This window comes from Cyprinus carpio, chromosome A20 (genome assembly GCF_018340385.1).
Source record: "Cyprinus carpio isolate SPL01 chromosome A20, ASM1834038v1, whole genome shotgun sequence".
NCBI lineage: Eukaryota > Metazoa > Chordata > Actinopteri > Cypriniformes > Cyprinidae > Cyprinus > Cyprinus carpio.
The window spans coordinates 27,323,568-27,339,547 of NC_056591.1; the positions used below are offsets into that span (position 1 = coordinate 27,323,568).

At 34.9% G+C, this 15,980-nt stretch overlaps 1 protein-coding gene across 1 annotated transcript; it reads left to right on the forward strand.

Annotated features, from left to right (window-relative positions):
• The first annotated feature begins 1,659 nt into the window (after positions 1-1,659).
• On the forward strand, positions 1,660-11,839 carry LOC109113177 (estrogen-related receptor gamma-like). Its single transcript, XM_042778298.1, has 7 exons — positions 1,660-1,917; positions 4,187-4,566; positions 5,628-5,744; positions 6,337-6,441; positions 7,516-7,698; positions 10,536-10,805; positions 11,317-11,839. Exons 1-7 carry the CDS (start codon positions 1,859-1,861, stop codon positions 11,559-11,561), a joined length of 1,359 nt encoding a protein of 452 aa, XP_042634232.1. The 5' UTR covers positions 1,660-1,858; the 3' UTR covers positions 11,562-11,839.
• The last annotated feature ends 4,141 nt before the right edge of the window (positions 11,840-15,980 follow it).

Here is a 15,980-nt window from a genome sequence, read left to right on the forward strand (position 1 = left end):
AACTAACCACATGATGACTGTCACACAAAACCGGAAAGCACTTCTTGATCTCTTGCATTGTAGTCTGATTTTATACAGAGTAAGTGAGTAAAGTCATACAGGTGATTTCAGTCAGTTCGTCTTAAACCAGGGTGATGCACTGAATGCTTTTGATTAAGAGCAAATCACAGGATTTGCCAGGTTAGTGTCATCGAAATTTTTGAAAGATACTCAGTTTTGTTTGAGGCACTTCATAGCAGTTAGTAGCGGAATTGTACTTTATTTAGAATCTCTACACATTTTCTGCTAGTTATATGCAAGTAAAGCTTTATTTACACTTCTTTGTTTCTTACAAACACGCAGCTTTTCGGTTCACAAGATATTAAGTGATGGACTGGAGTGGTGTGGGTTGCTTGTGGATTATTGTGATGTCTTTATCAGCTGTTTGGACTCTCATTCTGACGGCACCCATTCAGATCCATTGGTGAGCAAGTGATGTGATGCTAAATTTCTCCAAATCCGTTCTGATGAAGAAACAAACTCATCTACATCTTGGATGGCCTGAGGGTGAGTAAATTTTCAGCAAATATTCATTTTCGTGTGAACTGTTCCTTTAAGACAACAGAAATCGATACCAGAACTGATGTTGCTCACCTGGTAAAGTTGCCCTAAATAAACAGTTGTGATCTAATGCAGCGTCCAGGACTGCGATACGGCTTTTTAAAAGACACCAGCAGTGAATGCCACGGAGTTATTTGCTCTTTGTGAAATATTTCACCTGATGTTGTGAACTGAGATGTGTAATGCAGTGGTCAGACCTGTCTGTCTGATCTGGGTGTAGTTGAGATCAGGAGGGATGAGGAGGATGTTTAATGAGGAGCGTTTCCTGCTGTGATGTCTGCAGTGACAATGAGGATGGTGAGAGAGTTGCAGGATCGAGTAAACGCCAGACTTAGACACAGAAAGCGTTGAGATCTCCCTTTGTTTTTCAGCTCAGTGTATGTTTGCTCTCGGCACATGAGTGGACAGAGGCTTTTCCGGCTAATACCACTGAAAACACTGTCTGTTTACCTCCTGCATAATGGAGGCTTTCTCATTTCAAACACAAAGTTACACTTGATCTCACATAAACACCTTATTGTTTCTTAAAAGTTTGCTGAGCATTAATTACCTGTGCAGGAGACGATCAGAAATGCCTTGCTTTAAATGCAATTTTGAAAACAAGAATTGCAATAATGTTTATAGTGGAAATCTTTATGTACCCTTCAGAACTGTGTGTTCATACTTTTATGGAAGTCCTATCACTTACCATGGTTTTATTGGAAGTGCAATGTAAGTACAATGTATACCATGTCATATTAATATACAAGATGCGTAGTGCTTATCAAAGTACTATGCATGGTATTACCATCTAATACCGTCATTGCACTTCTAAGCCTATATAACGGGTTTGGAAGCTGGTTAGAAAATAAAACACTGTCTACACTGAGAGAGACGCGTTACAAATTTCAGTACTGCCCTTAAAATATCACATGTGCTATAGATAGTTTTTTTCTCATTTCATTCTCAAACTGGAGCGCCGTCTTCGTCTGTCACTCTCACCTGCGCGAGGTTTATCAATATTCAGTAGAGCGCGCTCCCATTGGTCGATTTTCTGCTGACCTCATCATTAAGGCGGGGACAACGTGAAACGTCTATTTAATATTCATAAGCAGCACTGCTGGGTTTTTTAGTGGTTGTGCTGCAGTAGCAGAAACGCAGTGAGGAGAAACAGACGGAGGTTATTACAATAAAACATTACCGACGAAAAGAAGTGAGAGGTTTTGTGTTTTATTTTACAAGAGTTTCCTCAGGTTATGGTTTCATTCTCAGCTGTCTAATGGATCTAATGCAGTTTTATCACCCGGAATCTTTTTCCTTTCCTTCTGAAGAGAACAAGTAAGTAACTTTGTTAATTTATATGAGCATAATTAGGCTTTTACTGTTTTATTGTACTTAATTTGGTTTGCTAGAACTTTGTTTTATATATATATATATATATATATATATATATATATATGTATATGTATATATATATATATATATAAAACAGTATATATAGTTATGTATAGGATGTACAGGATCATATAGAAAAAAATTTAACAAAAAGGCTATAATGTTCTTGCACTGATTAAAGGAGATCCCATATTCATTCGCATTATGTAGTAACAATTATTTGGTGGAAACTATGCTTATTGTTAAATTTTTTGTGGCGCACGTGACATACTGTACATGAGTAACTTATATACATGATATATATTTGATTTATTCTATTGAGATAATCAGAGGATGTGATAGAGAGTACACTTTTATGTACATGTGCTCATGAAGACAATTTTAAATTGATCTCTAGATGGATAGATGTTCAGTTCAAGATTGTTCAGTTAGAATTTGATTATAAAAGATAAAATAGTAAATGTGTTTTTCCATAAATCAGCAACTTATCAATAATAAATATTTTAGATGCGCATTCAACTTGCAAACTGTCCATCACCAGACTAAGATAACTTAAAGTTTCCAATCAGAACTACAATAATACAATAAGAGAACCTGTTTAAGTTCCACAAAGACTTTTTATGCTATAGCCTGCGATTTCTGAGTTTTTTTAAAGCAACACATAACAGTTTTTTTTTTTTTTAAACATCATGCTTTAAAGGACCCAGAAACCAATATGGTGTTCAGAAGAACATGTAATGTACCATCAACTATTGACCAACCTTCATTTTGAACATAGAAAATGATTACTGTGTACTTTAAGAAAGAATTGAAGTGATCACTTTGTAAGAATTGAGAAACTATGGAATTGAGGCAGAGTTCGCCGAACATTTCACAGCAATAGGATTTGAGATGTGTGATGGAGTCACAGGTAATTCCTCTGGATCCCAGACAAAAACCCTGATGGGCTTTAGGATCACGTTACTGGCCGCTGTGTGTGTGTGTGAGAGAGAGATGGAGTGATAAAACAGGTGTGTTCAGGTGCTGTGTGTGCTGTAAACATTTTGTCTGACTTGGTGGGAAATATAGTTGTGCTGATAAAAAAGAAAACCACTAATTTGCTGTTCTGTCAGATTGGAGATCATTTCAGGGTTTCATGCACTGTAAAACAAATCCTGGTAAATTTACAGTAAAAATAGTCTTTCTGTGAACCATGGCTAATAAAAAAATACAAACATTATAAACATAAACAACCTGTAGAACATGTGCAGCGTGACCTGCACAAGGACAAACACCATCAGGGTGACACACGTGATGTTACAATAATGCTTTTACGGCTATTAGTTTTAACATTAAACAAACCTACACTACCGTTCAGAAGCTTGGGGTCGGTAAGATATTTTTAATGATTTTCTCTTCTGCTCACCACGGCTGTATTTATTTGATCAAGAGTACAGTAAAAAAAAAGTGAAATATTAGAATTTAAAGTAACTGTTTTCTGTTGTAATTAGGCCACGAATTACTTATGTTTGATTAATGTATTTTTTAATTTATTATTTTATATTGTGTATTTTTTGATTTAATTTATCCTTCAGAAATCATTCTAATATGCTGAATTGCATTACATATTAATATCAATGATGAGAACAGTTGTGCTGCTTCTTATTCTTGTGGAAACCTTGATACATTCTTTCAGGATTCTTTGATGAATAGAAAGTTTAAAAGAACAGTATTTGAAATAAAAATCTTTTGTAACATTTTAAAATAAGTTTAATTTGAAAAAAATAAAAATAAACCCCCTTTTGTGTAGTGTAAAATGCCCCATAAAAGACTTAAAATGTGCATATAAATAAAATGACTTATGATTATATGTATATAGTTGTACTAATTATGAGATGACACATAATTTACTTAAAAAAATAACAATTTAAAAAATATTCTGTGTTTGAAATAAAATAATAATTTGCTATAAAATGTGTGTATTTTCTTTAATATGGATTTGACTATAAATTAATGCACTTGGTACGATCATTTTTTTATATAATTTATATGGATAGAAATTTTAATTCAAGTTTATATATTTTTATCATTTAATTTACTTAGTTAACATGTTTTTAATGTAGCAGCTAACATTTACAGTGTGTGTAATAGTAATCAAATTTAATGTAATAAAGATAATGCAGGCATGTATTTGTCTGTTTCTTAATTCTCATTATTCTCTTCATTTGCAAAGCTTTCTGGACATGATGTCAGTTGACGGTCACTGTCCTGCCATCATCAAGACCGAACCATCGAGCCCTTCTTCCCTGTCGGACAGTCTGACCCAGCACAGTCCCGGGGCATCGTCAGACGCCGGGAGCAGCTACAGTTCAATAACTAAAGGGCACCCAACCGGTCTGGACTCTCCAGCTTCATACCCTGCGGCTGAGACGGATCTTAGGCCTCTCGGCGCCTCCTGCAGGGTGCTGGAGGAAACACAGGTGAAGGGTGGATACGGGCTGAGCTCGGGCCCCAAACGCTTGTGTCTGGTGTGTGGAGACGTTGCGTCTGGTTTTCACTATGGAGTGGCTTCATGCGAGGCCTGCAAAGCGTTCTTCAAACGTACCATTCAAGGTCAGGATCCCATCCTGATGTCTGTTTCTGTGTCCATCCTTCAATTTTATTTAGTAGCATTGATATACTATTATAGTTTTTGCTAATATTTTGAATTAGATTCTACGTTTTCTGTTTTTATTTTTGGTTAAAGTTTCAGATTTTGTGTGTGTGTGTGTGTGTGTGTGTGTGTGTGTGTGTGTTTGTCATTTTTAATAGTGTTTATTTAGTTTGAATAATTTTAGTACCTCAACTTAAACTACTCGAAAACAATGCTGTCTTGGCATCTAGCTGAAATAAAATTAGTTTGAATTCTTTTATATTTTTTTATTTCAATTATTGATTATTTTATTTCATGTAATGAAATGTTTTATGGTTTTAGTTTTAGTGAACGATGATAACGCTGTATTATATTTAATATTAGTATTTATTTTTTAATATTAATATTATTTAATATATTTAACATAGTATGTGAAACTTTCTTTTGGTTCATTTCCATTTTGAACACGTAAACACATTGCTCCGTATCCATTGTGATGTGCTTTGCTTATATTATACACATTTTGACAAATATAGTGGGTGATTCAGGTGTTTAAAATTCGATTCGAAAGTGACAGTAAAGACTTATGTTTCAAATAAATGCTGTTCCTTTGAACTTTCTATTCATCAGAGAACCCAGAAAAATGCATCATGGTTTCCACAAAAATATGAATAAAATTAAGCAACACAACTAAAATATTCAAAAACATGCTGCAGCACAACTATTTTCAACATTGATAATAATCAGAAATGTGTCTTCAGCAGCAATTCAGCATATTAGAATGATTTCTGAAGGATCATGTGACACTGAAAACTGGAGTAATGATGCTGAAAATACAGCTTTGATCACAGGAATAAATTACATTTTAAAATACATTGTAATAATATTCCACAGTATTACTGTTTTTACTGTATTGTTGATAAAATAAGTGCAGCTCGTCTAGTTAGTTGCACAGTGGGAAGGTGTGTCTGTGCGTGTTTAGTACACAGTTGTTGCTAGATGAATATTTTGCTGATGTTGATGGTCTATTTGTCTCTGTCAGGAAATATCGAGTACAGTTGTTCGGTCAGCAGAGACTGTGAGATCACTAAAAGGAGGAGAAAGTCCTGTCAGGCCTGCCGCTTCACTAAGTGTCTGTCTGTGGGAATGCTGCGAGAAGGTTAGAATCTCATAAAAACAGTCACATTTCACTACAGAATCCAAAGAAAATGAAGCCTGTTTTACTTGATTCTTTTTATAATGTTGTTTATATGTTTAATGTGCTAATGTAATGAGCTTAATCGTCATAAAATCTTTTTGCATTTTATTTTTGCCATGTTCTTGACAGGTTTTGTGAGATTCACACATGCAGTGCAATAAATAACATGAATGGCACTCTGTGCAGCTTCTTTTGCTTTGTTTTGCTATGAAAGTGTCTTAGATAAAACACACATATATCATGTGCTTCTGGAATATGCAGCTGTACTCAAGTGCTTTCATAAACACAACCATAAAAATAATAATTATATGCAGTCAGCAAATAGGCAAAGAGTGTTATATTAGTGCAGGTGTGGAGTCGCATTATTGCTGGCCTGATTTTATTTCAGTGCACCTGCTTTTTTAAAGTACTGCCAAAAGTGTAGAAAAGACTGTCTCCTGTTTCATGCAGCTGTTTATTTCAGTCAAACTCTTTATTTCTAGGTAATGAGCAAGTTGTTTTTCTCATCCCAGAATCTATTTGATGTTTTTCATTGTGTGTGTGTGTGACTCAGGTGTGCGGTTGGACAGGGTGCGAGGAGGACGGCAGAAATATAAGAGGAGAATCGACTCTGATTCCAGCATCTACTTCAGTGTCCAGGAGCCTCACAGAAAACAAGGTAAGAAGCACACTGCAGCTCAGCCATAAACATCTGCATCTCAGTGCATGCCTTTACCATACGTCCTGTTTTTCCTGGACATGTCCTGGCCAGCATTTCTAAATTGCCTAAAATGTCTGGGTTTTGGCTTGGTTTTACTATAGAGTGCAACAGTCGGGATTCCGGAAGTTTACATGCAATTAATTTTCTCTTAACAATAACTTATAAACATTTAAAGACATACCTGCTATGAGCTCAGAGCTTGTTAATCAATGCTAAATGCTTTTGTTGAAGCCATCAAGCCATCTTTTTGCATTGTTTCAACTTGCAGTATGTTTTAAATAATTGTGTTTAACAGCAGAATCCCTGGTAAAAAAAAAAAAAAAAACTACATTACCCATGATGCTGTAAAGAAAATTGCAACTCCGCACACTCCCATGATGCACTGCAAATGACATAATCAAATGCACATTTTGCAATAAACTTAAAATATATTGTTTCCATATATACAATCAGCAACTTTAAGTATATAGTTTTAATTTCTTCATCATTTTTAATTCGATTTTGTCATTTGCAGTGGTTCATGGGATTGTAGTTCTTTCCCTTATTAAACCCGTTAAGCACACAGTCTTGTACCTTTGCCTTTTGTCCAATTTTTAAATACTTTTTTGCTTCAAATAAAGGTTTGTAACATCGTGATTCTCCTCATAGATTGTTAGTTTGGTTCAAAGCTTACAGCGCTTTAACAAAGACTTTTTTTAAGTCCCTATGGGGAAAATGAATGGGGAAAAAAATTCTGGAACCAGAGCCGCTGAAAAAGTGGCCGGGCATCAATGCACTCTATTCATTCTTGCTGAAGGTAATGATTGAAAAGGAGTTTGACCAATAGTGTGCAGGCAGTGTTCATAATCAACCAGTTAGGCGGGATCAGCATAGAATGGTCAAAGTAATACAACTAGATAATGTATGCAAGCATGTCATCAGGAAAACAAAGCCAACACCTGGATATTTTAGGCAATGTAGAAATCCCATAGGGGAAAAAGAGGATGTATGATCACCCTGTCTGTGCTAATATTCTGTGTTTCTTTCCGTTAGCATCCTGCAGCACTCAGGGGGAGAATAAGGTGGTGACCCTGCTGTTGGGGGCGGAGCCAGAGAAGGTGTGTGCCATGCCTGACCCCGCCCTCCCCGACAGTGACATCAAATCCCTGACGACCCTGTGTGACCTCGCCGACAGAGAGCTTGTGCTGAACATCAGCTGGGCCAAACACATACCAGGTACTAACAGACCAAAGAGACTTTAATTACATACACACACACATACACACATATTATCTACCATTTGTTTTGGATACACAGAGATAAAGTGCTGTTAGTTCGGATGTGCTTCTGTGTAACCTAACAACACACACATTCTGTGACACTGGAATGTCAAATGCATTAGATGCTTTCAGAGGAATTTGATTATGAAATGTCTTCCTGTACATAAGTCATCAGCCCTTTTAGCAGCTCTAAACACATTCACACACACATTTATGTATCTTTTAGGCTTTTGTTGGTATTAAAGGTATAAATATATACTCTTCAGACCAACTGTAACATTTGTTTTATTAATGAATTATTTTTGCGAGGATGTCCTCTGTCCTCATTATTGGAGGTTTTGTCAGATTTTGCTCACTCTTACAACTATATCTCAGTATCTTAGTACACACACACACACACACAGAACTGGCCAGCACCTGTTTTTGTGTTGATACTGACCTCTGTAGTAATGCTTACAAAACAAACCACAAAACCAGGTGTGTGTGTGTGTGTGTGTGAGTCTCTTTAACACGTGACTGTTTGTATGCCATAGTTTAGTGCACTGGATTACAGTATTTAGTAAATAAGTTCACATTTGAACAGAGAGACTGTGAGTGAATTAAGTATGAGGTCATACAACAGACTTCTGTTGTTTTTATAAAAGATTAATAATACTGGCTACACAAATTATGACATGAAATGCAATGTATTTTTGTTTTGTTTTCAAGTAAATATATCTAGACATTCTTAAAGATTTATTCTTTAAGATTTTAAGATTAATTAACTTGTGAAATACAATTGTACAACACATTAAAACTTGTTTTCAGAGAATACGTCTTTATACATTTATATGTACAGTATGTTGTACAAAAAACACACATTATAATATTAAAAAAATACATTTAATTTCAGAAAAGGATTATTCAGCACTTTTACATAAAAATGTTTGCAATTCAAGATATAAAACTAATTTCTATATATTTGTATATAATTATTTTATATTATTTTATATAATTAATTAAAAAACTTTATATATGTGTGTGTGTATACACATACACATTTTAGATTATATATTATTATATCTTAAAATTATAAATAACTATTATAATTGTTAGGTATTTTTTTAAATAATTTGATATTTATATTTTAAAATTGTATATTTTTATTTTATATTCATCTTGATTTTTTTTTTTTACTGAACAACACTTTATTTTAAAAACATACTTTTTTTTTAGTTTAGCTCACTTCTGCGAACAGTTTTGTCCCCAAAGTATAACTAAAGTGTGTGTGTGTCCAGATCAGCCCTGTGTTATGATGACCAAATGTCCTCACAATGAGAGAAAACCTGAAATTTTTAACCTTGTGGGGATTATTTTAATCCCTATGAGGAAAACATCTTATAAATCATACTAAATGTAGTTTTTTTTAAAAAGGTTTGGCTTTTTTTTATATCTTTGAATATACAGTTTGTACAGTATAAAAATCATTATGTCTATGGAACGTCCACTCAAAACATAAAAACCCCACATGTGTGTGTGTTTGTGTATGTGTGTTTTACATACACAGGAGCAGTTGTGTGTGTTCATGTCAACAGTGTGTGACAGCAGCATTGTCTTTTCCCCGGCGTCTGAAGCGGGACGTACAATAGAAGAGGACATTGCTGATTTAAATGGCTCTGGGGTTGTTTTATTTGTGTTGTTTGAGTGTCACGAGGGCCCTTTGATTCCGTTAACACATTTCACAGACGTCGATACGGCCGTGTCCCCGGAGCTCAGCGTGAACGGCAGCGCTGCCTCATTCAGCCCACGATCGATCAGCGCTGAGATCCAATCAGCTAATGAACGTCTCTCAGGAGGAGAGCGAGCGAGAGATACAAGTCATTACAGCCCCTGATAAACATCAGTGATGGGTGAAAAATCAAATCAAAGCTCCTCTCCTCCTTCACCACACCAAACTAATCACTGGCTTTTTAATTAAGTGTGAGAGAACGTGAATGAGAGAGATTCGTCCGTCATTGACGCTGTTCTTCAGGGACAAACCTCTGTCACACACACACACACACACACACACACACACACAGAGAAGCTTTCTTTCCTAACAGAGGTCACAGTCCAGTGTGAAATTAGCTTTAAAATTAGTTGGGTTTTTAATGTCAGATTAAAGGTCATTTCCATTCGTCTGATTGAATACCTCAGTGGCAGTTTTTTAGCTGATCAGTTGTATTTATTTAGACATTTGAAAGATTTTTTTAAATAAAGTTATTTAAGTGATTAATTAGATTATTTTTACTTAGCTGGTTAGTATTTAAATTATTTGGTTATTTAGCTATTGAGTTACTACTCTGACAGCTTGCTTTAGTTATATTATGTACTTATTTAGGTGATTAGCTAGTTATTTAGTTTGTTTATCAGATTAGTTGTTTTGGAAATTAGTTGTTTATTTTAAATATTTAGGTGGTTGTTTTTTATTTAACTATTTTTTTTTTTACTTATACGATTATTTACTTATATGATGATTTGTTTATTTAGTTGTTTGGGAAAATAGTTGTTTATTTAGTTGTTTGGGAAAATAGTTGTTTATATACTTGTTTAGTAGATTAATTCATTATTTAGGTGATTGGTTGTTTTAGTTATTTAGCTGAATATTAACTTATTTAGGTGGTGATTATTGATGATTTATTTATCAGAGTTGTTTAGATATTTAGGTGCTTTTATTATTTCGTTACCCAGTTATTTAGATAAGTTGCTTATTTAGTTATGTGTTGTTATTTTAAACATACAGTTATCTGATCAGTCGCTCCATCACTCCTGCAGGTTTCTCCAGCCTCTGTCTCTCCGATCAGATGAGTCTCCTGCAGAGCGCTTGGATGGAGATCCTCATCCTGCGTGTGGCTTTCCGCTCGCTGCTCTGCGAGGACAAGCTGGTGTTTGCAGAGGATTACATCATGGATGCTGAACAGGCCAAATCAGCAGGTCTTCTGGAGCTCCACAAAGCCATATTACAGCTGGTGCGCAGGTACAGATCCATGAGGCTGGAGAGAGAAGAGTTTGTCACTCTGAAAGCCATCGCTCTCGCCAACTCAGGTAAAGATACTGCAAGGACTATTTAAAGGAATAGCTCACTTAAAAAGGAAAATTTGCTTAAAATCCACTCACCCTCAGGGTATCCAAGATGTAGACAAGTTTCTTTCTTCATAATTTAGCATTGCATCACTTGCTCACCAGTGGATCCTTTGCAGTGAATGGGTGCCGTCAGAATGAGAGTACAAACACAACTCCCATCCATTAATTAATGTCTTATAAAGTGAAAAGCTGGCAGTTTGTAAGAAAACAAATCCACCACTGGACTCTCATTCTGACGGCACCCATTCACTGCAAAGGAGCCACTGGTGAGCAAGTGATGCAATGCTAAATTTCTCCAAATCTGTTCCAATGAAGAAACAAACTCATCTACATCTTGGAAAGTCTGAGGGTGAGGAAATTTTCAGCAAATTTTTATTTTTGGGCGGAAAAATGGCTAATAGCAACCTTAACACATTACTTACAGTCAATATTTTTGACCTGAATGACCTGATGTTTTGATTCCCTTTCTCAGATTCCATGCATATAGAGGACGTGGAGGCCGTTCAGGGTCTGCAGGACTCTCTCCACGAAGCTCTTCTGGATTATGAGTGTGTCCATCACAGGGAAGACCCTCGACGGACGGGGAAACTCATCATGACTCTTCCACTCCTCCGTCAGACCTCCGCCAAAGCCGTACGGCACTTCTGCAGCATCAAGCAGGACGGACGCGTCCCCATGCACAAACTCTTCCTGGAACTTCTGGAGGCCAATGTCTGATCCTTAACCTGATTGGACCGTCAAACAGAGGTGATGCCCCTCGTGCACACGATTGGATCAAGGATTATTCACAAATCCAGGGGAAACAACAGGCACTTGCCAGAAGATATAACAATAATACAGGATATACTCAGACAAATACAGTTCCATATAGTTAATAAGATAACTGTAAAAAAAAAAAAAATTAAGTATCAAATATACACTGCTGTTCAAAGGTTTGGGTTTTTTAATTAAATTAATTAGTTTATTCAGCAAGGATGGATTAAACTGATCAAAAGTGCCAGTAAAGATATTTATAATGCTGAGATTTTTATTTCAAATAAATGCTGTTCTTTTAAATTTTCTATTCATCAAAGAATCCACAACTCATGTATTATCCTTTCCACACAAATATTGCCTGTTTTCAGCATCGATAATAAGAAATGTTCCTTGAGCAGAAAAATTCATTATATTAGAATGATTTCTGAAGGATCATGTGGAGTAATGATACTGAAAATTCAGCTTTGCATCACAGGAATAAATTGCATTTTAAAATATATTCAAATAGAACACAGTTCTTTTAAATTGTAATAGTATTTCACAATATTACTGATTTTACTGTATTTTTGATCAAATAAATGCAGCCTCGGTGAGCATAAAAGAGTTTTTTCAAAAACAAATCATACCTAGCCCAAACGTTTAAATGGTGGTGTATCAGTGAGTGCTGGATGTGGATATCATTCAATTATTGGAGAATTGAAGGCATTCACTCTTTGCATTTTTATTTATCTAAGTTATTCAAGTTATTTTTATTCAGTTTTCAAAAGAGCTTTATCACATTAGAGAGCGTCATCCTTGCCAAATAATAGTAGTCAATTAATGCTCTCCTGACACAGATATGTTGTTAAGGTGTTAAACAACATCTACTACAGAATTGAAGGTAAAGGGCTCAAAGATGCAGTCTAGACAGAAATAGAAAGTGTGCAAACATCAAATAGAGATGTACCAAAGCACTTTTCTTGAGTGACCTGATTAGCATAATACATACTGTACTATTGCTCATAAATAGATCTGCACACACCTGCACAACCAAAGCTGATTGCAACTTTTATTTATTCAATTTTTTACCATGTTTTACTTCATGACCACATTTCAGCACATCAAATTGGAAGGTTCTTGCTCAGTCAGTGACAGAAAAAAAAAGCCATAGCAATATCTGTTTCCAGCCGTTCACAGAGATCTTCTGAAGCAATAACCCAATGTTTCTGAATTGCTGAAACACTGTTTTACCGAATTTGTCTTTGAATGAAATCCACCTCAAAGAAATAGTTCACCCAAAAAGAAAAATTCAGTCATTTACTCATTCAATACTGTGGCATTTCATACATGTTGTGATGGTCAAATATAAATATGTTTACCATAATAAAACTACAAGATATGAGTATTTAAATGAGTTAGTAGAGATACAGAGAAATGTGTTCTCTGGTGATGTTCCTTCAGTCTCTGTGAGGAATTCTGACTGTTATCTGCAGTTCAGTGTGTTTTTCTGCTTGTGAAGGTTTGTGGATGTTGTACAACACTCTCAATTTTGTCTCCTCATTTGTCTCCTCATTATATGTTTGATTATATGCAATAACTTTTTTTTTTAATAAATGTCAAAAATGCCAAAAAACGGTCAACAATAATGCATTAAAACTGGACTTCACTTACATTCTGCCATCTGTTTTTCTTCTGTGATTTGAAGAATTGAGATCTTTTGTTTTGTTTCCCAGCAGGAATTAAAACACTTCTGTTTGGAGAGCAAACACAGGTCAGGGTTATATTCACAAAAAAAACAAACTGATTATTCTGCTTATGATCTGCATGCTTCACATTCATTTGTGTTCAAACACAAAAATGTCAAATGATTTATTTCTGGATTATGGTAGTCTGATTGTTTGCATGACAAATATAAATAAGCACAGAATTGTCCATTTGACTTCAAACACTGAGATTAGTAAATATTCATGTATCATAACATGAATTAATGTAAATAATTACTTTGTGTTAGAAAGTACAGTCATTAGTGCTGATGATTTAGTGACAGTGATTTAGCTGTGGTTGCTAGGGTGTTTTGACTGGTTGCCAGGGTATTCTGGGTAGTTACTTACTGGTCTGTAGATCCCTCTCAAGTTCCTCTTTCAGTGTTTGTCTGCAGGATTTTTTTTTCTCTGAGAAAGAGAGATCCTTGTCATGGCTGTTGTAGCTTTATGTATGAATAATCAAGCTAATCGATGGAGATAAATTAGCAGGCTGTCAGACGCTCCACCTGCATCATTTCACAGGCCGCCAGGAACCATCAACACATTAGTGTCTCTGCACTGAGAGATGCCACATGAGTCATTAATGAGGCAAGGATAAAAGTTGCTTACATTGGAAGAACCCTGTACGGCTCTGCTAACAGAATGAAAATCTGAAAATCCGAGTGTGTGTGTGTGTGTGTGTGTGTGTGTGTGTGTGTGTACTGGTATATATGGACACAAATGTGTACAATGACATGGGTACTGCAACAGTAAACATGGTTCATGAGGACACTTTCTGTGTCCCCGTAAAACAAAAGGCTTAAAAACATACAAAACTGTGTTTTATGAAATTCAAAAATTGCCAGTAGTTTTCTGAAAGGGGTAGGGTTAGTTGGGCGATAGAAAATACAGTTTGTACAGTATAAAAACCATTATGTCTATTACGCCACAAATGCATGTGTGTGTGTGTGTGTGTTTTGAGCTTGCAGGACACACAGAAAAAAATGTTTCATTCATCCAATTAAAAAAATGCAGGTTAATGATTCACATCTATATTTTTTAACCTGAGCCAATGAAAAATAAATAACTTGCTTTTAGGGCAAATTTATTTTTATTTTTATTTTTTTTCATTGGCTCAAGTTAAAAAATATAGATGTGAACCATGACCCTAAAATTTTTAAATTGGATGAATGAAACATTTTTTTCAGTGCAGATCCCGCTCTGAATTTCTGTGACTATCATAATCTTATGGGAAGTACCATATTTTATACTATTTTCTGAAAAATATTTGTGCTTGTCTGTCCAAAACTCTAGGGACCCCGCTGTATTAACAAATGTTACACAGTTTTAAAGAATTTATAATATTTTGACACTTACATTGTAATAATAAATTGAGGTGGACATTGAAATATTTTGTAATTGTTATCTTAAACGTTTTCAACTTCAAAACTGACGTTTATAAGGTCTGTGTGAATAAGACCACAGTTGCCAAGTTTTTTTTTTTTTTTTTTTTTTTTTTTTTTTTTAGTTGCTCTGTTAATAGCCAATCAGTGCAATAATAAAAGTGCTGTAGAGTAATTCGTCAAACTTTCCTCCCCCTCACTGGAGAAACATCACCTTCACCATGAAGGCGTGTGATGCTGTAATCCAAGCGATGATAGTAGTAGATGTAACACAAGGGTGGGATCAATTTCTTTTACATTTTTAATTTTTTCAATTAAAAGTTTTTGTAGTGTATTAATTATCACAAACTATAATATATGTTTTTGTTTTTCAAATAAAAGAGAGATTGCAGCAGGGTTTCCGTGGGTCCTTCAAAAGTCTTACATTTAGCTGTCAAATTTAAGGCCTTGAAAAGTCTTAAATGGTTCAGGAAAATTAAGCTAATTATGATTTCAAGAGGTCTAAAATTTGGGGACGGAAAGAACAGAATTGTGATATGGCTTAATGTGACGATTAAACTTCAGAAGGCTATTGATTGCATTAAATAAAAATGAGCGCTTCACTTTTCAAAGTCAAGAGAATGAATGTGCATTTTCACTAATCCTGTCTGCTGTTTTTGTTCAGACCAAAGCTAAAATCAATGTTATTTCATTAATATATTAATTGACTTATATTAATTAAGTTAATATAATAATTGATACTTTTGACTCATACATTTTCTTATAAGTAGTTTAAAGGCTGAAATGTGACGTTTGTCATTTTATAAAACTTTTTGTTTTTGTGAAAACGTGTATCTGAACTGTTATTCACAGTCATTTTACAGTTTTATGTTATCATAGACATACTGTACCCTGCTCATATGATATTAATTTTATTTGTGCAGGTCTTAAAAAGTCTTAAATTTGAGCTTGCAGATAGTAGCCTACCCTGGTATTTTGGTAATAAATAATTGATAAATAATATTGATGATAATAAATAATGGAATAAGGCTTGTTTTTGAAGCTTTGGTTGCTTATTTGTCTCGCGAGAGTTGGCAACAGTGTAGACAAAACGTGCACGTTTTGACAGCAAGAGACCATAAAATCACAGTGAAATCAAAATGGACTATTCTTATTTTTTATGTAATATTTCAGTAAATGATTTATGCGTGCACGTCATTATTTTCACTCATAAATCGAAAACCTCTATTTAGCAAACAGCACCGCTGAGAGGATAT

Bases quoted from the DNA above. Each gene is read 5' to 3' on its own strand.
- LOC109113177 (XM_042778298.1), top strand. From the start codon at position 1,859: ATGGATCTAATGCAGTTTTATCACCCGGAATCTTTTTCCTTTCCTTCT. The intron at 1,918-4,186 runs GTAAGTAACTTT...TCATTTGCAAAG, and splicing joins TTTCCTTCTGAAGAGAACAA to CTTTCTGGACATGATGTCAG. The intron at 5,745-6,336 runs GTTAGAATCTCA...TGTGTGACTCAG, and splicing joins TGTGGGAATGCTGCGAGAAG to GTGTGCGGTTGGACAGGGTG.